Below are 24712 nucleotides of genomic sequence, written 5' to 3' on the forward strand. Positions count from 1 at the left end.
AATGTGCAATATAAAAGTTAAAATTAAAAAAATTCTACAATAGAGTTTTAATCCTAATTAAAGAATGATTTTAAAAAGACAATAATCTTACTAATTGTAAGAAAAAAAGTATGGGTCATCGGCAATTCTTTTTCAGGGGAGCATGTCAAAGGACGATTTTTGGGCAGTTTTCAAGAAAAATGACATTAAATAAGAAATGGTTAGGTTTTCTACTTTTAGTTTCATACTTTTCCTTTATACTAAATAATCATATGGATTAGGAAAAAGTTCACCAATCATATGTAAACACTGAGTCATTGCATGATATTCCAGGGGTGGTGTCAAAATATGTAATGTATGAACTGTCACAAATTCAGTAAATCCAATATAGAGCTCAGTATGCAGATTAAGACAACGGATTTGTATATAGTGTATATGTAATGTGCACATTTTGTTTTCATTTTCTTTATCTTTAACGTTTCTAAATAAATTTAAAAAGTTCAAATGTTTGAATAAAAGCATACATATTTTATACTGATAAGAGATCAAGTACATGACTTATCGTACAGTTTCAAGATAGAATCTAACATGTACTTCAAGTGTCATCATCATTTATAAGATTTTTCTGATGAACACTCTCAGAAACAAAATGGACTTCTATTCCCTGAAACATTTTTATAAGTTAAGCTTCAGAGTAGCATAAATTTATTTTAATAAAGTAATTCTTACATTTCTGCATGTACTTGTACTTGTATTGAATGTAAATGCATATACATGTTTATGTAATACGTGGTACATGTTGATTGGCAATTGCAATCTCAGACATGAGTAACTACAGCATTATTCTACCTGAATGTATTTTTCTCTATATCAAAAGATGCGATAAGCCGACTAATTTCACCAAAGTATATGTATCTCTGCCGTGTGATCGGTTTTATGCTATAAGATCTGCGCTAGGGTGATAGTCTTCAAACTATTCACCGGCAGCATCGATTTTCCGCGCAATTCGGCATTGTGACGTCAAATACAAAGCCCAGCGGCGTATTCAACGTCACAACTATAGCAGCTATTCCCAACATTATGACGGAACGATTTGCTTTGTTGTCAGAAGAGGAATTATTCTGCTTTGGTAAAATAATAAAATATCTATCCAATGAGTAGGGGCGATAGCGTGTTTATTGTCAGCCGAGAGAGAAACCCCCCCCCCCCCCCCCCGCGACCCTGCCTCTGTTCTTCCGTTGTTGTTGATTGATACGGTTTTAGTCCTTTTTTTCTGTGTCGTTTTAGTGAAAGGTCGAAAGATTTCAAAATATAATTCTACCCTCTTTTCCGTAGTTGGTTGTAAATAGAAATTATCGTCGGTTTTTGATTAATACGCTTCTGGTGCATGCCGTAAATCGTTAATTGTTTATGGAGTAATACAGTAATTACTATTGATAAGAATATTCATGATATAAACTATATTCAGAAGTAAAATTTTAATAACAAAAGAGTCCACTTTTTTTTTTTTACTTCGTTGTGCATGCCTATGACAGTTTGATTCATGGCATATGCGCGGGAGGTTGTAAAAACACGGACAATTACGGAATCCCAGAAATTGCACATAAAACACGGCAGAGTCATGGACAGATAGATGATTCACAGATACAAAAGTTACGGAAATGCTATAAATCGACTTTATTGAAGAATTCATATTAAATATGGATTAAAATAAGATGTATTACTTGTATAATGAAAGAAATATACAGTCTCAAGTTCAGTTCGTAAATTTCGCATGTTCATAATGTGATGAAACAATTACAGCGACGTCACAATGCACGGAGACTGTAAATAGCGATGTGCGCGGCTTTCTGCGCAGAAGTGCAAAATTTCGAATTAGGTCTGTCGTCCTTAAATTACTAATAAACAGAGTAACAATTATCAATGAACACTTCTGTGATGCTATTTTGAGTGATGTGACACAGGAATATGGGTGCTCTCATTCCAGAACTAAATCCTAATGTTATGCAGAACATCTTTACCAACCTTGACTTTTTTTCTATACATCTTTTTAATGGTTTCTTTCTTAAAGTAGAATAATATTCTCTAGAAAGAGATTCAATTGAAAATGAGTGAATGAAGAACTGATATTTAAGGCTTCTCTTCTGTGTCTTCACACATTTCTTTATTAAAAGGATATATGGTATAAAAGGAATAAAATGGCTATCAGGAAAGCAAGAGGTGTTCTAAATGTTTACAACAGAATGTCTTTATAGTTGTTTATGACTTACCACATTCATAAAATTCATATCGATTTGTGTACCATTGACGTAAACATTTCTACTGCAAAGACTTAAAGATTATGTTGGTTGAATATTGAAATTTCAATGAATTGCTATGAAAATCAGTTAGAAATAGCGTGGTATCATGTTGGATATGAGATTATATCCCAAATCATTGCTTTGTTCAATAATGATCTGACAGAGTCCTCATAAAGTGATAGGCTGGTAGAATTGACTGGTCTCTTAAATCACACTGTTTATGGAGAGTGTTATGAAGTGATTACTAAGAAAATCATAAATCCAGGTGCTTTTATAGAAGTTATAGAGAATCACAATGTCCCATAGGCAAATTCTATATATATGACTGTACATATTCAAGAATTCCTCCCAGCTCAGATCAGAAGAAAGAAAATACTTCTACCAAAATTTTCATCTTGTATACACATGATGTGGCTTGTTTTAAAATATCTGATGTTCTCTATACAAAGTCAAATAATTCAAAATCATTTTTAAGAAAGATTATTGTTATATAAGGAGTTGCTCCTGACCATTGTTATTTAAGGAGTTGCTCCTGACCATTGTTATTTAAGGAGTTGCTCCTGATTTCAAACTAAACCACTTTTGTTTATCAATGAATCATAGTTTGTAACCAGTTTTAGTTTCAATTGCATATGCTTTGATTTTCTAGGTTCGCGCCTGACCAGCCCTAGACCTAGTGTTGTGGGCCGCAGTCGGAAGCGAGCATTGTCCCACTCTCCGATCTCGGACTTCTTGGATATTCAGAGTCTAACTCGCAGCTCCGAGGGGTCACTACAGTTTCCTTCCTTCAACCTGAGTACCCATAATTCCCGGAGTTCTAGTGCTGCCAGTGGGTCTTATGGCCATTTGTCTGCAGGTTAGTCTATGAAATGGTAATTGATATCTTGGCATTGGATATACTTGGATATTATTGAACCAATATCTTTGATGTTATTGAATTGATATTTTGGATCTTATGAAAATAATAGTACTGATATATTGGATATTATGAAAGGATATCTTGGATGTTATTCATAGATATCTTAAATGTTGTCAAACTGACATCTTTGATTTTTTTTAAAATGACATCTTGGATATCATTGAACAGATATGTGTAGAGTTACTATTACATGTATATATTGCAAAGTAAATGATTTTACATCTTAACCCAGTCCAGTTGTCTATTTGAATATCTTTTAAATAGGACTTGTGCGATGAAGGGGGGGGGGGGGGGGGGGGGGTAAAGGGAGAGGGGGAAAGTGGGCGGGATGGGAAAAGGATGGGGATGCCAATATAATTATGCCTATTAAAGATTTTGATTATTGATGGAAAATTTGTTTATCTATGTACACTACTTGTAAGCATCAGAATGAAAAAAACACACACACAAATTAAAGCCATGTTGTGTTCACTATGCTAGCTTTAAGGAGTAAGAATCTGACCTTCAACAAGATAAGTCTACACTTGGAAATTAATCTCTTTTTTCCAGGCAAATGTAATGATGCTCTTGGTGCACAAAACTACACTAGGGGTACTTTGGGTCTGTGGTTAGAAAGATAAAATGATTATCTTGAGAATTCTGTAATTTGGATGAAGGGAGTTTATCATTTAAATTGACAGTGCTGATTACCTAACACAGTCTAACTTTTTGGGAACCTTCAGAGTTAATTATCAGCTTAATGATAAATGAATTTGAGAAAGGAGAGATAGAGGAAGTAAAGTTCAGGATAAGCATTATTTTGTAACTGTAAAGTGTTTATTGCCATCAGCTGAATTCTTAGCAACAGGCTGTGCTGCTTTGGGATCTTAAAAAATAGGAAATTATGTTTACATGATAGAAGAGATTCATCCAGGCTTAGAAGCCACACATATGGTTTTATCTGCTGCAAATCAGATTGTTTAATGTGCAAATTATAAAGTGTAATATTGAGAGAAAATCTGTAGCACCTGCAAGTGCTTAATATTTTTATGTGATATGGTTAATCTTTTGTTAGCCTTTGTATTTCTCACCCAAAGCTCCTTTTACTAAAAAGTCTTGAGTAGCTCTTAATATATTTTTTTACTGCTGCATTATGAAATTCTGATGTGCAATGTTAGAAGTATTTTTGTATCACTTTGGGATAACAAAGCTTGAAAATCATTGAAGTTAATAGTTGAGGCCGGTTCTCCTTTATCTGGCCTCACTTCCTGCTTAGTGCGTCTGCTGGCAGGTATCCTGGTGATTTATGAATTGCATCACAAATTCAGGGGTGCCTGGTTTTCTGAACTTCTTCACACAGTTTTCTATCAACTGTAGATGTACTAAGCTCATTCCTCAAGTATTTACCTCAAGGATAATGGGCTCTAAATGGGAGGCTGGAGATTGTTAGAGTGAGGTCCTCTACAGCACTGAAAAGATGGGGCTCATTAAGGGAGAAGATAGTAAATTAATAATTTCATTAGGGAAATCAAAGTACTGTCAATAAATTGGATGATTCAAAATACACAAGAAAGCGGAATATTTCATAAAAACCAAACACAAAATAAACCAGATGATATGTAATCCAGTAAACAGACAGGCTCCAGTTTCATTCTGTTCACACATTATTGCCACAGTAGGTAATTGTCTGTGGAACTAGTGTTTGTTTGGTATATGTTTTAGTAGAGATATATCTCTTTGAAGCTAGGCTGGCAATCATTTTGTGTGTCTAATGGACCTGATGGAATTTCTCAAAGTTTACAGATTTGTTATTTTAACTGCATCTGATCTCAAGTGGGGTTCCAGGAGGCCTAAACAATCTGACTGTCTTTTCTAATTTTGGCCCTAGTATTTGTATACTGATCAAAGTTCACTCACATTGAACACATACAGGTGCAAGCTCCAAGACAACTTGCAGAACTACTTCTGTGCAAAGCAATCCTATTTTCTTTCATTTTAATTGCCTTCATGCTTTTGCTAATTAAGTGGTGACTAATGGAAAATACAAGTTCAGAAAACCATCTTCCCAGGGTCCTTCTTTGAAGATTTCTGGAGATAAACAAAGTTTTCTAGTTTTGCTATCTCTAGAAATCTTGAACACTGATGATAAAGTAATTACAGATAATATATGTACGTAAATTGTACTATATGATTTTATGTGAATCAAACTATTCACATAAGTAAATAAGAATATTTGTTTGCTACTTCTTATCATATTATCGGGTTTGAAATTTGAACAATTTATTTTTACTTGTAAAATGCATTTTACAAATATATTTATCCTCTATGTCTAAAGAGAGAAAAAGGGGGAGAATATTTCATGTTAAAATCGATATCATAATATATCATATCAGCCTGAGTGACCCCGTATTAGCCTGAGGGTGAAGCATGCAATATTCTCTTTATCATATATTTAAACATTGTATACATACAGTATAGTGTTTTTGAGGGAGAATTTTTATCTGATATGGCATCTTGAGGCTGATAATGGTATTATTTTTATCACATGTGTGATATGGGTTTTCTGACCAATCGGCGATATCGGCTATTGTGATGTCATCTGTATCGAATCGGTGTAATCATTACCAATTATATGCTTAATATATATACACATATATATACATACACATACATAGACACATATTATGAAACTGCATGTGTTTGTTTTCAGCATCCTTTGGGGCTGTCAGTCCTGCACATCAACCACAGTTGCCCTACTTCAGACCATCTGCTGGCAGCATGCAGGGCCAACCATTTATGCATCACATGATGCAACAACCCATGATGACACACAGTAGAATGCAGCAGGGTGGACACATGGGAATCCCTCCCTCCACACAAACATCACTGCCACATCAGCAACCACCGCTCAAAGCTGATCACTCCCAGGTAAACACAACACAAACATTACTGCCACCTCAACAACAACCGCTTAAAGCTGATCACTCCCAGGTAAACACAACACAAACATCACTGCCACATCAGCAACCACCGCTCAAAGCTGATCACTTCCAGGTAAACACAACACAAACATCACTGCCACATCAGCAACCACCGCTCAAAGCTGATCACTCTCAGATAAACAAATACAAACATCACTGCCACCTCAACAACCACTGCTCAAAGCTGATCACTCCCAGGTAAATGCAACACAACACTGCCACCTCAACAACCACCGCTCAAAGCTGATCACTCCCAGGTAAACAAACACAAACATCACTGCCACCTCAACAACCACCGCTCAAAGCTGATCACTCCCAGGTAAACACAACACAAACATCACTGCCACTTCAACAACAACCACTCAAAGCTGATCACTCCCAGGTAAACACAACACAAACATCACTGCCACCTCAACAACACAGGTAAACAAGTTAAACACAAAGAGATGTTTGCTTTCATTAATTAAATAAAATTTTAAAATGTACATTTATCAACTGTAGTATACATAGAATCATACTTAAAATGGTTTTAACACATTTTATTTCAATAGGTCAAGGTCACATCATTGATTGAATGTAATAATGTTGTGGACACCATTTAAAGAATGCCATTCCATTTTCATGCTATATTGATAAAGGATAGGAAAGAAATATTCCTATTGATTTCTAGATCAGAAGGTCAAGGTTACTGTCAGAGATCAAATGAAATGATGTCATGGTTGCCATATAAGGAGTGCAATCCCTATTTTTTGTCATACTAAAGGTGTCTAACTACACCCAGAAATAGTTTCTCAAATCACTAAGAATTTAATTATAAAAGATATGATGATATACAATAAGTATATATGCCAAGAAGGCAAAAAATATACCGATGTTATAACGATGTTAAGACTACCCAACGTATGTAAAGTAAAGTATATATGAACAAACTTCACAAATTCATTACTATGTTGCCAAAACCCATGTTACTACCTAGATGTCCATTAGTTTGACGAAATTAGGAATAGAATATTTAATATGCCAGAGAGAACCAACACACACACACACACACCCTAATTATAGTCACATAATCATAACAGTCACATGACCTGATATTTATGCATTCTATGGCCCGTGCAATAAATTGATTCAGCACAAGTGAAAGATCCCATGGCATTGAAATATAATAAAGAAATTAGAGTCAAAGAATAGTTAGATTTACTTGAAATTTGCATTGGAAAATCATAAACATTGTTAATATTAGACCAAAATTCTAAAACATCGTCTCCGTGGCCGAGTGGTTAGAGCATTGTGCTCAAAATCACACGGCCTCTCACCTCTGTCGGCGCGGGTTCGAATCCCTCTCGCGCCAGAAAGTGAGAAAGTTTCCCAGTTTACATTCGGAAGGTCGGTGGTCTCTTCCCACGTACATTGTATCTGGGTTCTCTCTTCCACCAATAAACACTGGGCGCCACCATATAACTGAAAAATTGTTGAGTGTGGCAGAAAACATCAAAACAAACAAATCAAACATCGTCAAATTCGAGGATATTTTTTGCAAAACATGACCGATGATATACAGCACCAGAATAATTTGTAGCTTTCCTAAGCGAGATTCGCATAACTATCTGCTTGAACAACAGCTTCCTTTCCTCGTTTCACACAATCAGCAAACAATCCTCATCTTTCACCTACGCCAAGTCATTATGTACACACAATTAAATTTTTTTATTCTATATGACTATGCATACTGGGGGTGATGTCAAGGTCACAATGCAATATCAGAACTACCAGAACACAAATAGGAGACTTATATGATATTAAAGAAAAAAAATTTTAAATCATTTTACAAGCAAATTGACACTTATACAACTTGAACAATTGATAACAATAGAAAAGAACGACAAAATACTATATAGTATAATGACATTAGATAAGATAAGTTTATTCCAATTTTGGGCCCAGAGGGCATAACAGTAAGACAGTTTATAAAGAAGGAAATTCAAAAAAGAAAGAAAGTTTACAACGTTAACTACAGGTTACATAGACTGTAAACTGCATGTGGATACAGCATGATGGGGAAACAAGTACATACATATATGAATTGCTAATCATGTGTATACACAAGTAATTATTCCCACTACACAACTATAGACCTGTATGTTGTGATGTACTTTTACATTGTGACTTCAGATAGTGTGAAGGGCACGGAGGTACACTTCTGTACACACTGCGCTTTTTTTTTTCAGGAAACTTTAATTACGCTGCAAAATAAAAAAGGGAATATCACAATTAGATTTCTGGGTTAAAAGGTCGAGGTTACAATGTAATAAGTGTCAACACCAAGTATTAAGACCCACTTCTCATGATATCAGCAGAGATGACAGGAGGGGACAGAAAGCTGCCATTGATTGATTGTGGGTCAAAAGGTTGTAGGTCAAGCCTGTCGCTAACTGAATACAGCGTATGTATGGCTACCATAGAAAGAATACCCTTCGATCTTTTAATCTTATAATTAGATGGGAGGGAGAAGTTTTTAGAACAATGGTCAAGGACATATTGATGAAAGGTTGATATACAAGAATATTGAATCATTTTACGAGATGATCCACTTGGCAGTGCCCATGTATTCATTAACTATTACTTGCATCTAATTTACATATGAATTGGATGGTTTTATCAAGACAGTGCAATATGCAGTTATTCCCACTGAGTAGACATTCAGTGGATAAGTTTTGGACACTGTGTGTCGAAACTGAAACCTGTGAAAATTAATCATAAGGTTACTACGTTCAGTCAAGTTATAGTAATTAAAGTATATATCTGTGTACCAGTAAGAGCTGACAAATTGATGAATCTTTAAACGGTAAACACATGTCTAAATTTTTCCTTACAGTCACAGATTTCTACGACAACTAAGGAGGCAGGCAGCAGTGTCGTCAGTAGTACTGTTGATCCAAACCCTATTGAGGTCAAAAGGTCAAAAATTAAGAAAGAAGCTGATTCACATCATGGATCTCATAGTATGTTGATCTGTCGTATTTCTTGCTCATTTTTAAAGTAATTTTTCAAAACAAAAAATTTGCAATATTTCATTATAAAGTAAAGGAGAGTGTGAAGAAATGAGAGATAACTTGTGTTTTTCTGTAAGGAGACCTTCGTGATGATGATGAGAAGCCTACCATTGACTCTCAAGGAAAACATGTCCCGGTGGAGGGGGAGCCTGACTTTATAGAAACTAATTGTCATTGGGAAAATTGTTCCCTCGAGTTCCCTACTCAAGATGACCTGGTGAAGGTACTCTATAAACTTTTTATTACAATAGAAATTTACCAACAGAAGTTATAGACACATACTGATCCGAAAAGTAAATAGAGGAATGAAAATACATGTAGAAAAGTTTATGGTTCTGTTTCTGACGTGTCTGCTGAAGTTGCATGGTTTATTCATTTAAAAAAGACACAACGGTATCCATTTTTTAAATCCAGCTAGCTAGGAATCGCCACTTGGTCCTGATGATCCGTCCTTAATGATTGATACATTGGGACTCTGTGACAACTCGGAACCACAGAAACACGAAGCTTAACCCGAGTTTCATGTCTGTCAACAAGAGATTTATTCAACGCTTACTCTAATTGTAGCATATAAATATTGACCATATACAAGCTAACAAGAAGATGTTTATCTGTCGGTGGAAGGACTGCAGTCGTGAGGAGAAACCATTCAAAGCCCAGTACATGTTGGTGGTTCACATGAGGCGCCATACAGGAGAAAAGCCACACAAGTGTACTGTAAGTCATACTCACTATCCAGTTTTTGTATTTATTCTGTTACGGTAGTCCCAGTTGCTGAGGTAGTCAACAGTTGTCTCGATTCTACGCCCAATCTCCGGGCACTTCTGTCCTGTGGGCTGACGCCAGTCAGGTTGTAAGCTTTTTAAGATCTTTATTCACAGATTCCAAAAAGTATTTTGTTGATTTTTGAAACACATATTAAGAAAAGATCTGTCAGCACTCATGCTTAGAATACCATGGACATGCATTTAAGGTACTGTTTCACAGAAGATGAATATAAACAATATATATAATTACTCTCTTGCTAATTTTGGAATTCTTGTACCTAGTTTGAGGGCTGTACAAAGGCATACTCTCGTCTGGAAAATTTGAAGACGCATCTTCGATCCCACACTGGTGAGAAACCGTACATGTGTGAGTTTCCAGGCTGTACCAAAGCGTTCAGTAATGCCTCAGACCGAGCCAAACACCAGAACAGAACACACTCTAATGCTGTGAGTCACTGCTGCTATTGCTCCAAAATTAATACTGCACCACGTAATCATTTCATATATACCCTTCTTCCAATGGCTAAATTTCTTGATCTGGATTTTTTAAAACCTGATTTATAAAAAGTGAAAAAAGAATTGATTGTTTCCTGTGCATTGTCAAGATAAGTATGAGAAAATTCTGTATCATTTGAAAATCATGACAGGGTTAGTATATTTGATTGTTTATGCTAATACTTTGTAGAAACCCTACGTGTGCAAGGCTCCAGGGTGTACAAAACGTTACACTGACCCTAGCTCTCTTAGGAAACATGTCAAAACTGTCCACGGTCCAGAGTTCTATGCCAATAAGAAACATAAAGGTGACGGTTCTTGTAAACAGGAGAGGCGGGATGATGGAGATCAGGTTGTCTGTCTTTAGCAAATTTTACGTTTATATGACATGGCATTATAACTGCAAATTCAGTTTTCAGATTTAAACTCATCGCTTCATTTTAAGCAAAATGGAAAGTTTGAGAATTATTATTTTACCAAAATGGTCTTATTTGTTTATAATTTGACTTACCGTAATTTTTGGAAACAGTCTTAATGTAAAGTATATGGCAAAAGGCTTATATTTAGCCATTTTCTAAGAAAAATCCTTAGATTGGTTGATTCGGCAGATAGAGCGAAGACTTTCCCAGCTATTTATAGTACTATTATGAGGTCGTTAGGGAATGGGTTTCGTGCAAGTTATACTGGTTTAAATCTAACAGATGTTTCCGAAAGCATTGATACAGGCCATTCATTATGAAGATACAATTAATGAAATTACCACTTTGCTAATCCAACTTTAAGCATTGCACACTCAGATTGTTTACTGTTCCTCATCCACTGTATTGGTTTTTACATATTGGTTACCAGTAAAATTGATTGAAAGGGCTATACACATGTAGTTTGCTATGTTTCATTAGTTTTGTGTGTATGCTTGATATGTTAATGCCCTCATTTATTCATGTCAAACATCTAAAATAATAAGGTTTACCTGTCTCAGATCCAAAAACGTGTTTTACATCAGAGTTATCTTTCTTTGTCTTGCGTCTTATCCGCTTCCTTATGAACTATTTGGATGATATTAAAAAGCAATTTTTTAAATCTTCACATGCAATTTTTTTTCAATATAGGCCTTACATAGGTCAATTCAGTGTATTGGGCAAGGCTTGCAAGATAGCGAAAAAAACTATCAACCTAATATTACAGAAAATTAGGAAAAATAAGCAGAGCCTGGCATAAAGGTGGTAATTTTTAATTATTTACATTCTGTACAGGACACAGATAACATGGATGACAACCATAGGAAGGTGGAAGAGTGTCTGACAGTGACACCCCTCCATACTGGGGGTGGAGAGCGTCGCCAGTCCCAGGACAGCGTGGGAGGAGGCGGGACAGGACCTCACCATCACTCCTCCCCAGACAGCAGTCCTGAGGTGAATGTCACGTGTAACAACCAACCGGATCTCATTGAGGACCACACCTCCCACATGATTGACAGGCATGGAGACCTGGAGGAGGAAGAGGACATTCCAGAACCTGAGGATGTTGAGGTAGGTACAGGTGCAGTTAAATGACGTGTGTCGGGTACAGGTGTTCTCAAAAGTGATGAAACAGATTCTGCTGCTGTTCAGCAGTTATGAATTTTTGTAATTTGCAAGTTGTTTTTTTTCCAGATTCATGGGACTTCAGCAGTTGTAGCCAGAACAAATAGGCTAAACACAACTAGAACTCTACAGCAGAAGTTAAAAAGCCTACCAGGCAAAACAGCACTACCTCAGATAACCACATCAGGTGAGACACCAACAAATCTATTTCAGGGAAAACTTCTGGGAGTACTGTAAATCTGAGCACTATTCACCAAGTCTCCAAGAAATTCAGAAAAACTGACATGTAATTCTAGGCAGACAACATAGTGTTAAACAAATGCAAGTGAAATCTCTTTGCTTTGAAGTTTGTATCACCTTAAAAAAGATATTGATATGATATCAATTTTAGTGAATTTAAATTTTTTTTTGAATACCTGGCATTCACTTCAGTTAATGAAATGAATGAAATTGTTCAGCAAAATGAACATACAGCTTTGACTACAATTTTACTTTCAGGCAAAGTTGATCATCATATTAAGCACATTGATTGAAAAAAAAAAATTTCCCCTCTTTTCATTAGAATTTTTCCACATGTGACATTTGTTATTTTGTTTTCCTGTTCAGGTAATCAACATAGTAATCAGTCTCCATTCACAGACCTCAACTCTAAAGCTCTTCATCTCAAAAACCCCCAGATCAAGCGCCTTACCCAAGATCTCAACAGTGAGTATGAGTAGTACTTCTATACACGATTGATATAATGGGACTGACATTTAACTAATGCTGAAGTCAATCCAGAAAAGTGTGCAGTATGATTAAAATACTTTTCTATCTGTAGGTCGTAATGAGCTGGTTCCGGGAAATATATATGGAGTGGGCCGTCGGGACAGCAATACGAGCACTATTAGTTCTTACATGTCCAGTATGCGTTCAGACTCCAGTCCGTTCATGCCAGGCAGCAAGTTCTCCAGCAGGCGCTCAAGTGAGGCTTCCCAGATATCAGCTCGACTTAGCATTACAAACTCCCCTTATGAGTATGATATCACAGGAAATATACCCATACATGGTCCTAGTCGTCGCTCCAGTGAATCTAGTAACAGTAATATCAGCAATATCAGCAATATGGCTGCCCAGTTTTCAAAAACTCACTTGGGAAGCCACCCAAATCTCATAGTGCAATCTCAAGCAATGACACTACGCAGCCCACAAAGCAAGTCCCGAGAACGTGTTCAGAGGTATTTATCAGCAAGACATGACCTCGATGGAGCCCGGACTTGTACACCTTGCCGAACTCCACTGCCACACGAGATCCCCAACCAAGAGAGGAGAAGGGCAAGTGACCCAGTGAGGACACTGGATCCTAACTTCAGTGCTCTTAAACGTCTCCAGAGGTTTCACAGTCTCAACATGATGAAGCCTTTACCTGTACCACAGAGTATGAAATCATTACTGACAAAAACAGACTCCAACTGCACATTTAATTCATCACGGAGTAGCATAGCCACAGATAACAGTGTACAAGAAAATGATGAGTACGAGAACGAAGTGGAGCTGGACAACGAGATGGCGCTTCTGGAGAAGATGATGGACGATAATGAGGACATGTTGATTCCGGACGACATGCAACGCTTTCTTAACGAGCATTACTACCATGTGGACAACTCCATGGCAGACACCGAAATTGCAGCCTCATCCAGAGCAAGTATTCTCACTCAAGATACGAACCAGGCCACGCCTCTACCAGGAGATATGGATAACAATATGCAGGTCAATGGTGGTTACTATGGAAACCAAGGCAATAACCAGGAAATGATGAACATCTCAAATGGAATGCAACAATTTAATAATGCAAGATTGCAAAACTGTGGTGATGTGAATCCAAACAGTATGCACCAAAATGTGATGCAAAATATGCAAAACCAAAATATGCAAATGATGGGTGGTAATATGCAAATGAATTCTATGTGTAATCAAGGATTCAGTAATATATCACCAGGAGTTCAAGGAAATGTTCAGAATCTACCTCAAGGTTCAAATATGATGCTTATGCCCCACCCACCTAATTATGAAAATGGCTCTCCCATGTCTTCCAGTGGACCAATGCCTCACCCGCCTAATGTTCCCTTGCCTCATCCTCCAAATGGTCCCATATCTAATGCCCAAAATATGCACTTAACACATCGAAATGTACCACAGCATTCGCCCGGAAATCAAATGTACAGGACTATGCAACAAAATACGAACCCACAAATAATGCAAATGAACATGAATCAAAATATGAACATGACCCAGTGGAACACGATGAACAATACTAACCAAGGTATGCCTAATCAACAATTCATTAATAATCCCCTTCAATCCCCTACAAATATGCCTCATCCCCCAAACATGCCTAAACCATTATCTCAAAATGCAATGCAACAACAGATGGCGGGCATGATGCATCAGCCCCAACCACCGATTAACAAACGAGAATCAGAGAGTCCTCAAGTCCAGGTGCCACATATCAGTACCTCCCACATTCCATCGAGGGCCAAGGGCAGAAACCAGATGGTGATGCGTCAGCACCAACAACAAATGTACAACAACCAACAGCAGCCAATCATGTATAACCAGAATCAATCTGGGAACATGATGCCCCACCCTCCAGCCCCGCCCATGTACCAACAGAATTCACCAAATGTCATGTACAGACAAAACATGAACATGGAACCGCAGATGACAAATAATCAACCCACTCAAAATCACCTGATGCCTCAGCCGGCATACCCAACACAGATGGAGATGTCCCCTGGCTGTAATCAGGTGACAAGTTCTACAGACAGAAAAGAGGCACCACCCCCTCCTCCACCCCCACAACCACCCGCCCCAATTATTGAGGAATTCATGGAGAACATCAATTCAATATCATCGGAGAATTTATTGGATAATATGAGTTCGATTACCGACGTCTGCACGCCCACGGCTATGAGCCATCGGTCTGCATCCCAGTCTTCCCTTCGTTATAATGCATCATTAATGAATTCAAATAACATGGTGGTGAATGACATGAGTTCTGTATTGACACAATTGGCAGAGGAGAATAAATATTTAAATATGAGGCATTGATAATGGTGGATGCAACTGAGTCAGAAATATACTTAAATTCAGTTTCTTGGGGAAATGTGTTCGTTTGTGTTTTATATGAGATTATCAATTTATGTAATCTATAATGTTGGAAGAAAGAAGACTTCTGAGTTTCATATCTCATTTATGTGAGAATGAATGTTTATGTCAGCTTCACAAACACGTAGTGCAAATGTGAATGAATGGATAGGAAATTCAGTGCTCTTTGTACATCTGTCCATGAAAAAAATGTTATAAGTGCCAAGAAAATTTAGTTATTGTGAACAGTGATTATGATTTTTACTCTGAAAACTCGTAGGAGAAATTTGATGCTTTGCACAAAGTTGATGTGTTTTCATGTCATGGGTGAAAACTTCCTATAGACTTGGTGCTGAAAATCTTCAGAAACAAATTACATGAAGATGTTTCTTCGTTTGATAAAGAGGAGACTTGGCTGTTCAGGGTTGAATTTGTTTTATTTGATTACCTGCCTTGTCTGTGTATTCAGCTGGGCATTCAAGTCCATCATTGGTTAGACTTTACCATTAAATGTCATGAAATATTCTAAAAATTTATATCTCATTGTCTTATGTATCAAATGCATATATTTTATCTTTTTTTTCTCATTGTACGCTTTTGCATAGTGAAGACTTAGTGGTTTATCTATTTGCTTGTTTCAGAATTATTTGATTGATGCTGCTCTTTTTATTTCTAATGTTGCTCATTAAAATTCACCACCCCCCCCCCCCCCACCCCCACCACCCCCAAACTGCAAGAGATGTTTAAATTTTAAGTGCCTTGTAGATAATGTATATTTTTATTATTTTATCCAAGTAAATTTTTATACAAGTGCTCTTAAACTAGTGGCTCAAAAACAAAATCAAAGTTGTATGATAACCAAAATACTCAATGGTTGTACAATAATTAGTGGCATATCTCATTTTTACAGAAATGATATGTTAGTACATTGTGTTGATTTCTCGTACAAAAGAATCATTTTGTATAAAATCAGCCATTAAAGTATACATAAATAAAGGTTATCATTTTCGTTCAAAGTTGAATTAAAAATGCAAATCTTTTAGCATGAGGATGCATATTCTCAATTTTATTCTTTGGTTCATTGATTTGCATATATCATTATTCACTATGGTCAAAAAGTATACCCTTGAATTCCACACAACCTGATACACCATGAAATTTTATGGATTCATAGTATTTTGGAGAAGTTGCCAAAAACTGAGCAACTGATTGGTATAAGCACATTATATATATCTTCTTCATCATTTGATCTCTTCATGTGGGCAGCAAAATTTAATGAAGATGCACTTTATCAATGGTTTAAAAAGGAAAACTCAATAATCGAAAGCAGTAGATTTGTACAGTTTATGTCATTTCAAACCTATCAGATGCATGCTGGGAGTTTTTGTGTGTTGATACAGATTGATATCAGAAATACTATGCATTTTCTTTCATTTTTATAGATAACAAAGTAAACAGATCTGTTGATAACTAGTGCTCATTTATATTTGAATAGTTAGATTTATGCAATTATACTACAAGTTACATGTATTAATTATGAACAGGGTATTTGAGAAAGGAATATTGAATGCACAGGGTAAATATGCAATCTGCTCTTTTTAGATACTGTAAGACTTTGTTTTCATGGAGTTGAAATTTCATAGTTTTAAAGGAAGCACATTGAAGGATGATAGGACTTCAGGTACAGTAAACGGCCATATGTTTTGTTTGAGGGATAAATCCATGAAATTAAAACTGCAGTGAAAATAGCATAGCCATCACTTTTATATAAAAACTTCAAATATACAACCAAATACACATGTTTTTTCTGGAAACACAATGGTATCTTGTGAAGTTGGGTTAGTGAAAACAAAGAAGTAGGGACAGTTTCTACAGTCATTTGGCCCAGAAAATAGATGATTTTAGTAGGAGTCCCAAAATCTGGCATTCAAATAAGGAATATATAAGCAAATTCAAACTACATTTAATTTGATCCAAAATTGCTTTGTGTTGTAGGACAGGAGCGTGAAGTTGGCATAAAATTGCCAAAAATCAATGAAAATTTTCATAAATTCAGGGTGTTTTCCTTTCAGAAAACCTACAGCCCATGCATCGAGCAAATTTATTTTCAAACACACTTTTCATCTTCTCTTAATTCACAATATATATTAATTTCATTTTGCTCAACGAATGGGCACACCTTTTCCTATTAAGCAATAATCTGGATGAAATTTAACAGCTGTCAAGCTCTTTTTGAAAAAAGGCAGGAAAAACTCTTATTCATGACGTAATAATGATATTAGATAAGAAATAACTTTTATTTAAGTTGAGATAGTATACTTGGCATGTATTTAACTTATTCAAAACACAGATCAAGCTTGATTCAAGACACATTTAAATCAGAATTTTTGGGACCTTTTATGTACACAATTGTACCTTGTTCTTTTGTTCTAAAATCTTGAAAATAACCAAGGTTGAATTTAAAGCTTTGTACAGTGTGCCCATACCAAGTAACACTTGAAAATGATACATGCTCAAAACTTTGAAATATTACAGGATATCCTGATTGAAGAGAATTAACGGTAATTTGTGCTATATGTGACCATTAATTGTCATTCAGTATATGTAGGAATCCACTGTGTTCATCATACTTCAGTCATAACTCGAAATTTTTCAGTTTTGCCAAGTATGTGCCATAAAGTTGGGTTTTCATGAAGGTAGTGCTGTTTTAGAGTCGGACCTAAAGATAATTATGAATCTCCTAATTAGGGTTCAAAACCAAACATCAATACCTATATTTTTAAATGGGAATTGCTGTAAGATGTAGTTTTGTATGACAGTTTTTAGGGTATTTTCTGTAAAGGTTAGTGCTTATTTCAGAGGTTTGGAATCTCCTATTTTGCTATATTTGGTGCATTATTGTATTTCTACAGAACTTTACGATTGTTGAGATTATAGTTATTACGAATGGTTGTTTGGTGATATTGAAATCGCATTTTTTTTTTTTTTTTTTTTTTGAAGTGCTATTACTACATGAGACGTTTAATTGTACTTACAATATATTTTCTTTTGTACCATTTTAGTGCATATTCATCATATATTCATGCTGAAGTTATCAATTTCATTTTATAACATTTGTGTATAACATTGACATAGCATCACATTAAATGCATGCTGACATGTTTACCTATGCAAGTTTTCGTAATTCTTTTTTTTTTTTTTTTTTTCCTTCTAATTGAAGAATTTGACTACTTGCATTTCTCTGTGATTTCTTTTTAAGAGAAATTTCTAAACTTGAACAAAATGTTAGTGAAATGCCCAATGTTTGTTTTCAGTTATATATGTTACATGCGTCATATTATGATTCAATAAAATTCTAATACAATATGTCCATGGTTATTACTTATTAGTAGGGGGTGTAATTTAATCAAAATGTGGTACATTAAATGTATGTAGAAGTACATGCACAAGAAGATGAGGAGGGGAGGGGGGGGGGGGGTACCAGTATAAATGCATGTATAACACATGCACACACCTGGAATTTTTACATGAAAGGATTCGGGTTTGTTTCAATTGCATAAATTATTTGCCTCGCATTACTAGCCTGATTTTGTTAAAAAATCTGAATAAACATTTCATGGAGCTTAATCATAAAAACAAACGTTCACTGTATTGGCTGTCTCTGGTGCTAAAAACTGGGAATATGTGAATCCGGCAGCTATGTGTACCATATAATTTACAAACTTGTGCTGCACGTACGACCTGACATGTTGATCTTGTATGTTCAATGCATTTATTTCATTTGTCGATTCATCATGTCCCGGTGAAGTTGAAATTCATCACATCCAGCTGCTTCCTATTTGGTTGATTTGCTGAACATGGATGTCAATGGCAAACTTGTGATTCAACTTCAGTTGATGACTTCAGCTTCTCTTTTGTCAACTTCTCATATTTATGTAGCAATTCGATTAACATATTTATTTACAAGTCTCCCAGTTGATTTGATGCACTCGAGCATGTTTTGCATATGATCAATTTCTAAACTGAGACGGCAACTGACTAATAAAGGATATGTTACCTGTGTTTCAAAAGACTGTTAAAGTCAGCATTTCCCAAATTCTATTATCGATATAATGATTTTGTTTGCAAATACAGCCTGTTGATGGGTTAAATGTTATCATATGTTTGTTAGGACATGTTGGGGGAGGTGTGGTTCGTTTGTCTTTGGGGGGGGGGGGGGGGGGTTCCCAAGAAAATGATTTTAACTAGTGTTTGTTCAGTTTACTTGTTCATGGTGAGGATGACCGGTCAATAGGGGGATGCTTACTCCTTCTAAGCACCTGATCCCACCTCTGGTGTTTGTTTGCCCTATTTTTGATTTTGTATTGTTTAGGGATTTATGAAATTGATCGCTGTTCAAGATCTTCGCCTCTTTCATGCATACTGTGGAGTGATTGGATTTCGTGGGGGCTCCACTCTAAAAATCCTCAAGTATAAATATACAACCAAACGAAATATTTTCCTATAAAAGGGGGAAATAAACATTCTTTGTAAAATCAAAAAAAAAAAATAAAAATCTAGGTCCAGTGGTTGAGTACCTGTGCACGAAATTACATGCCAACAAAGGTGAAATTGAAAATTAGCCCCTATGAATTTAAATGATTCTACCGTATCAGGCTGTCCAGCGGCCCTAAAATTCCTTAAAAAATCCTAATAATTTTTTTAGTTTTGCTAAAATTCCTTTAAAAATGTTAAATTCAAGGGAAAATCCTTAAAAAGCCCTACATTTTCATGTCAATTCCTATTTTTCAACGTATATTTCTATTCTAGAAATTTTTAAAATGTATTCCTACTAAATTTGACCAGTGGATCCATGTGTCGACGTGCTTATTAGTCCCCTACCGAAGTTGAAGGGGACTTTAGGTTTGCGCTCCGTCCATCCGTCTGTCTTACCGTCAGTCCAGTTTTCCGCACTTTTTTCTCTGTTCTTGCATATATTTATTTGATATTTGGTACGTTGCTTTGCCATAAAAAGTTACAGATCAAGTTCGAATTTCATCTTGGTCCGTTGATTTTTCACTTAGTTATGGCCCTGGGACTTAGAAAAATAGCATGAATTATCAGTTTTCTAGACTTTTTTTTGTTGTGCTTGCAGATATTCATCTGATATTTGGTTCATTGCTTTGCCATAACGAGTTACAGATCAAGTTCGAATTTCGTCTCGGTCCGTTGATTTTTCATGAAGTTATGGCCCGTGAACTTAGAAAAATAGCATAAATTATCAGTTTTCCGGACTTTTTGGTTGTGCTTGCAGATATTCATCTCATATTTGATACATTGCTTTGTCATAACAAGTTACAGCTCGATCAAGTTTGAATTTCTTCTCGGTTCGTTGATTTTTCATTAAGTTATGGCCCGTGAACTTAGAAAAATAGCATGAATTATTAGTTTTCCAGACTTTTTTTTTTTTTGTGCTTGCAGATATTCATCTGACATTTGATACATTGCTTTGCCATAATAAGTAACAGATCAAGTTTGAATTTCGTCTCGGTTCGTTGATTTTTCATTAAGTTATGGCCCGTGAACTTAGAAAAATAGCATGAATTATTAGTTTTCCAGACTTTTTTTTTTTTGTGTGCTTGCAGATATTCATCTGACATTTGATACATTGCTTTGCCATAATAAGTAACAGATCAAGTTTGAATTTCGTCTCGGTCCGTTGATTTTTCATTAAGTTATGGCGCGTGAACTTAGAAAAATAGCACGAATTATTAGTTTTCCAGACTTTTTTTTTTTTTGTGCTTGCAGATATTCATCTGACATTTGATACATTGCTTTGCCATAATAAGTAACAGATCAAGTTTGAATTTCGTCTCGGTCCGTTGATTTTTCATTAAGTTATGGCCCGTGAACTTAGAAAAATAGCATGAATTATCAGTTTTCCGGACTTTTTTTTTTTTTTTTTTTTTGTGGTGCTTGCCGATATTAATTTGATATTTGGTACATTGCTTTGCCATAACAAGTTACAGATCAAGTTTGAATTTCGTCTCGGTCCGTTGATTTTTCATTAAGTTATGGCCCTTGGACTTAGAAAAATAGCATGAATTGTTAGTTTACATCCAAGTTTGTTTTTTGGTTGTTTTTTTATCTCTGTAGATAAGAGTACTACACTCATTAAAACTTCTAGCATAGTAATACAACAATATAGCTAAATTATTTATGATCACCTACATGTCACAGTTTATTGACTTGGTTAAAGACATAAACTTAATTAGTCTTTTTTCCTGGTCTTGTCTCTTCTCGAATAGTAGTTGATTTCCAACCATTCCTACCCTGGTTCCCCAATTTTTCCTTTTACCATAACCTACATAATGAACTTTGAATATTGTTGTGGTACAGTAATTTTTGCAACCGGTAGGGGACTATGTAATGCTTGTTGGTTGTGACTTTGTGACTATTAAGATTGTAGCCATTAATAGCTGGAAGACGCCCTTCCTGCATGGAGAGTACTTTTTGTGAGTCTCTTTATTGTCATATTTGCGAAAGTAAGACTATTTAAATGTCTAAAACAGCCCTGGTTTAGTTATGAAATTCTTAATTTTGGCCCTAAATTTTCGTAATTTTAGCCCTAAAATTAGCCCTTATTTTTGGACAGAGTGCTGGACAGCCTGCAGTATGAAAAGGTAAAGATATCGAACAGTGATCAATAAAAGGTGACGATAACGAACAGTGATCAGTCTCATAACTCCTATAAGGAATACAAAATAGATAGTTGGGCAAACACGGACCCCTGGACACAACAGAGGTGGGATCGGGTGCCTATGAGGAGTAAGCATCCCCTGTCAACCGGTCACACCCGCCGTGAGCCTTGTATCTTGATCAGGTAAACGGAGTAATCTGTAGTCACAATCAGTTTGTAAAGACTGAGACGGAGAAGCTGAAGTCATCCCGTTTGTCATGAAGATGAGTTGTTAGTTTGTCGTTAACACCCATGTTCAATAAAATATCTAAACACGATGCAGATGTGGAAGACTCTGTGGTGTCTTTTATTTCTAGTTCACATTCGTTTTACACACGTATATATCTGATTGATGTATGTTTCTCAAACATAATACGGACACGTGCATGACTACGACACATGAATCAAATCAAGCGTAGAATGTGTAACGTACATGTATAACATACAACTCTACTTTTATGAATTTTACTTATTTGGTACTCATGCTTCAATAAATTCGGGCAAGTCAAAATCAGATGCCCTTCGTTTGATATCTTAAAAACCACACACAAATTGTTTCAGTTATCCCCCCCCCCCTGAATCAATCCAGAAATGAATACTCGTACAGTTTGCAAATGTTGCTGTTGCTTATAGTTACCCGGTAGTGATAACAGGCAGCTGAACACAGAGACAGCTAGCGACACCAGATTCATTAAGGAAAGCAAATATCAAGCAAGAAAATAAAACATCCCATATGGGCAACAGATAAGGTGAAATTATATGACCCTAACGTCATGTCCATGACCCGCCATCTGGTCGTACATGTAGCATGTTTAAGATATACATGTATGTTGCGATATCAATAAAATAGTGAATGTGCACTTATTCTTAATTTTGTAAGCTGTGATCTTTCACACCTTTTTAAAAGAAACTTTAAGTAATCCTGCAATTTATATTCATTACAATTTAAGATTTTACTATAGAAATAAAGTTTTCCTGAGTTAGATAATGAGATTTTGTTCAATTGTTCATAGGTCATGTCGGCAAAAGTTTTATTAAGCTTACACCTAAACTCCTTACGAGAAACATTCAAAGAAGTCAAATTAAGTTTATGTTGAAGAATGAAAATCTTGCTTTGCCATGAATTATAGCTCCTTTTCAAAGCTAATTCTTTGTCTTCTTTATAAGCTGATACTAAAAGTGTATTATCAGATGTGGTACTTCATTCCATAAATAAAGAATTATTTTCAAAAAAAGCTACACAGTTTTACTGGATTAGTTATATATTTGATCCAGTAAAACTAATCACCAATTTTACATAATTAGACTTCCCAATGTAGACATGTTTCAAAGTAAGGGGGGGGGGGGGGCTGGAGAAGTTGGATGACTTCACCATTGTCTGTGTGTGCGGAGGAGGGAGGGGGTACACCCCTGGATGCCCCTCTCCTCTGATTCTTCGTGTCTGAGACAGTTTTCAGCTTTGACTTTGATTATCGGCCAATCTATTTGTGATTTATGTTACAGAACGTTTATAGGTAAATAGAAATTATTTTGTATTTCCTCGGCAGAATAATATACATGTTTGAAACGTGTGAAAAAACTGCAAATACTTTACAAAGAGAGATAACTCTAATATAGTTATTTTTAAAATTATCAAAAGTAAAGAAGGGGTTATGGGGGCTTGTATGGCACGCCGTTTTTACATTTATGTCTCTTTAAAGATATATCATAAATTTTATAAGATATCTTATAAAAATTATAAATTATAAGATATCTTCTAAAATTTATGAGATATCTTATGAAAATTCATTTATGTAAAATTTATAAGATATATCTTATAAAACATGTTTTATAAGATATCTTTTAAAATAAATTTATGATATCTTCTATTTTATCAGATATCTCATAAACTTCAGAGATATCTTGTTTAATATTCAAGATATCTCATAAACTTGATAAGATATCTTATATATCTTATGAGATAGCTGTAAACTGTAAATTATATGAGATATCCATAACACGCCATATTCATATTTATTCATCTATAAAGATGTCTTTTATAATTTATGAGATACCTTCTATTTTTGATAAGATATCTAATAGATTTAATGATATACCTCATGTAATTTACAGTTTATACATGTAATATATCTCATAAAATGCATGTATGTATATGTAATATATCTTATAAACTATATAAGATATCTCATAAACTTTATAAGGTATCTTAAATATCAAACAAGATATCTTAAAAAGTATATGAGATATCTTATAAAAATAGAAGATATCTTACAAATTTGATTTTATAAAATATGTTTCATAAGATATCTTATAGATTTTTAAAGATATATCCTAAATGGATTTTTATAAGAGATGTCATAAACACCACAAGATATCTTATGAAAGAAAGTTTATAAGATATCTCATATATTTTACATCTCATGTGATTTAAAGTTTATAAGAGATATCTTAAAGGATATCTCATAAATGTTATAAGACGTCTTGTATATCAAACAAGATATCTCATAAACGTTATGAAATATCTTATAAGATATATGAGATATCTTATAAACTGTATTTTTACAGATATCTTATAAAAGTTATAAGATATCTTATAAAGTTTATGAAATATCTTATAAAAATCCATTAATGTTTTTATCTTATAAAATTTATAGGACACCCTATAAAGTTTGTAATATGTCTTATAAAACATATAAGATATGTTTTATGTTTTATAAGATATCTTATAAAAGTAATTTAAAAGATATCTTTTATTTGTTTAAGATGTCTCATAAACTTTATAAGATATCTTGTTTAATATATAAAATATCTT

At 35.1% G+C, this 24712-nt stretch overlaps 1 protein-coding gene across 6 annotated transcripts in view; it reads left to right on the top strand.

The window, feature by feature from the left end:
• Positions 1-18547, top strand: part of LOC125645450 (zinc finger protein GLI4-like) — a 67398-nt gene extending 48851 nt beyond the window's left edge. For all 6 annotated transcript variants that reach the window (XM_048870970.2, XM_056140749.1, XM_048870969.2 and 3 more), the window contains 11 exons: positions 2929-3135; positions 5888-6105; positions 9034-9160; positions 9289-9434; positions 9779-9928; positions 10261-10425; positions 10664-10825; positions 11727-12002; positions 12126-12243; positions 12663-12761; positions 12877-18547. In XM_048870970.2, coding sequence (XP_048726927.1) covers positions 2929-3135; positions 5888-6105; positions 9034-9160; positions 9289-9434; positions 9779-9928; positions 10261-10425; positions 10664-10825; positions 11727-12002; positions 12126-12243; positions 12663-12761; positions 12877-15146 — 3938 coding nt within the window. In that variant the 3' untranslated portion in view covers positions 15147-18547. The remainder of the gene's footprint in view (positions 1-2928; positions 3136-5887; positions 6106-9033; positions 9161-9288; positions 9435-9778; positions 9929-10260; positions 10426-10663; positions 10826-11726; positions 12003-12125; positions 12244-12662; positions 12762-12876) is intronic.
• Positions 18548-24712: the final 6165 nt, after the last annotated feature.

The sequence above is a fragment of the Ostrea edulis genome, chromosome 6, assembly GCF_947568905.1.
Source record: "Ostrea edulis chromosome 6, xbOstEdul1.1, whole genome shotgun sequence".
NCBI lineage: Eukaryota > Metazoa > Mollusca > Bivalvia > Ostreida > Ostreidae > Ostrea > Ostrea edulis.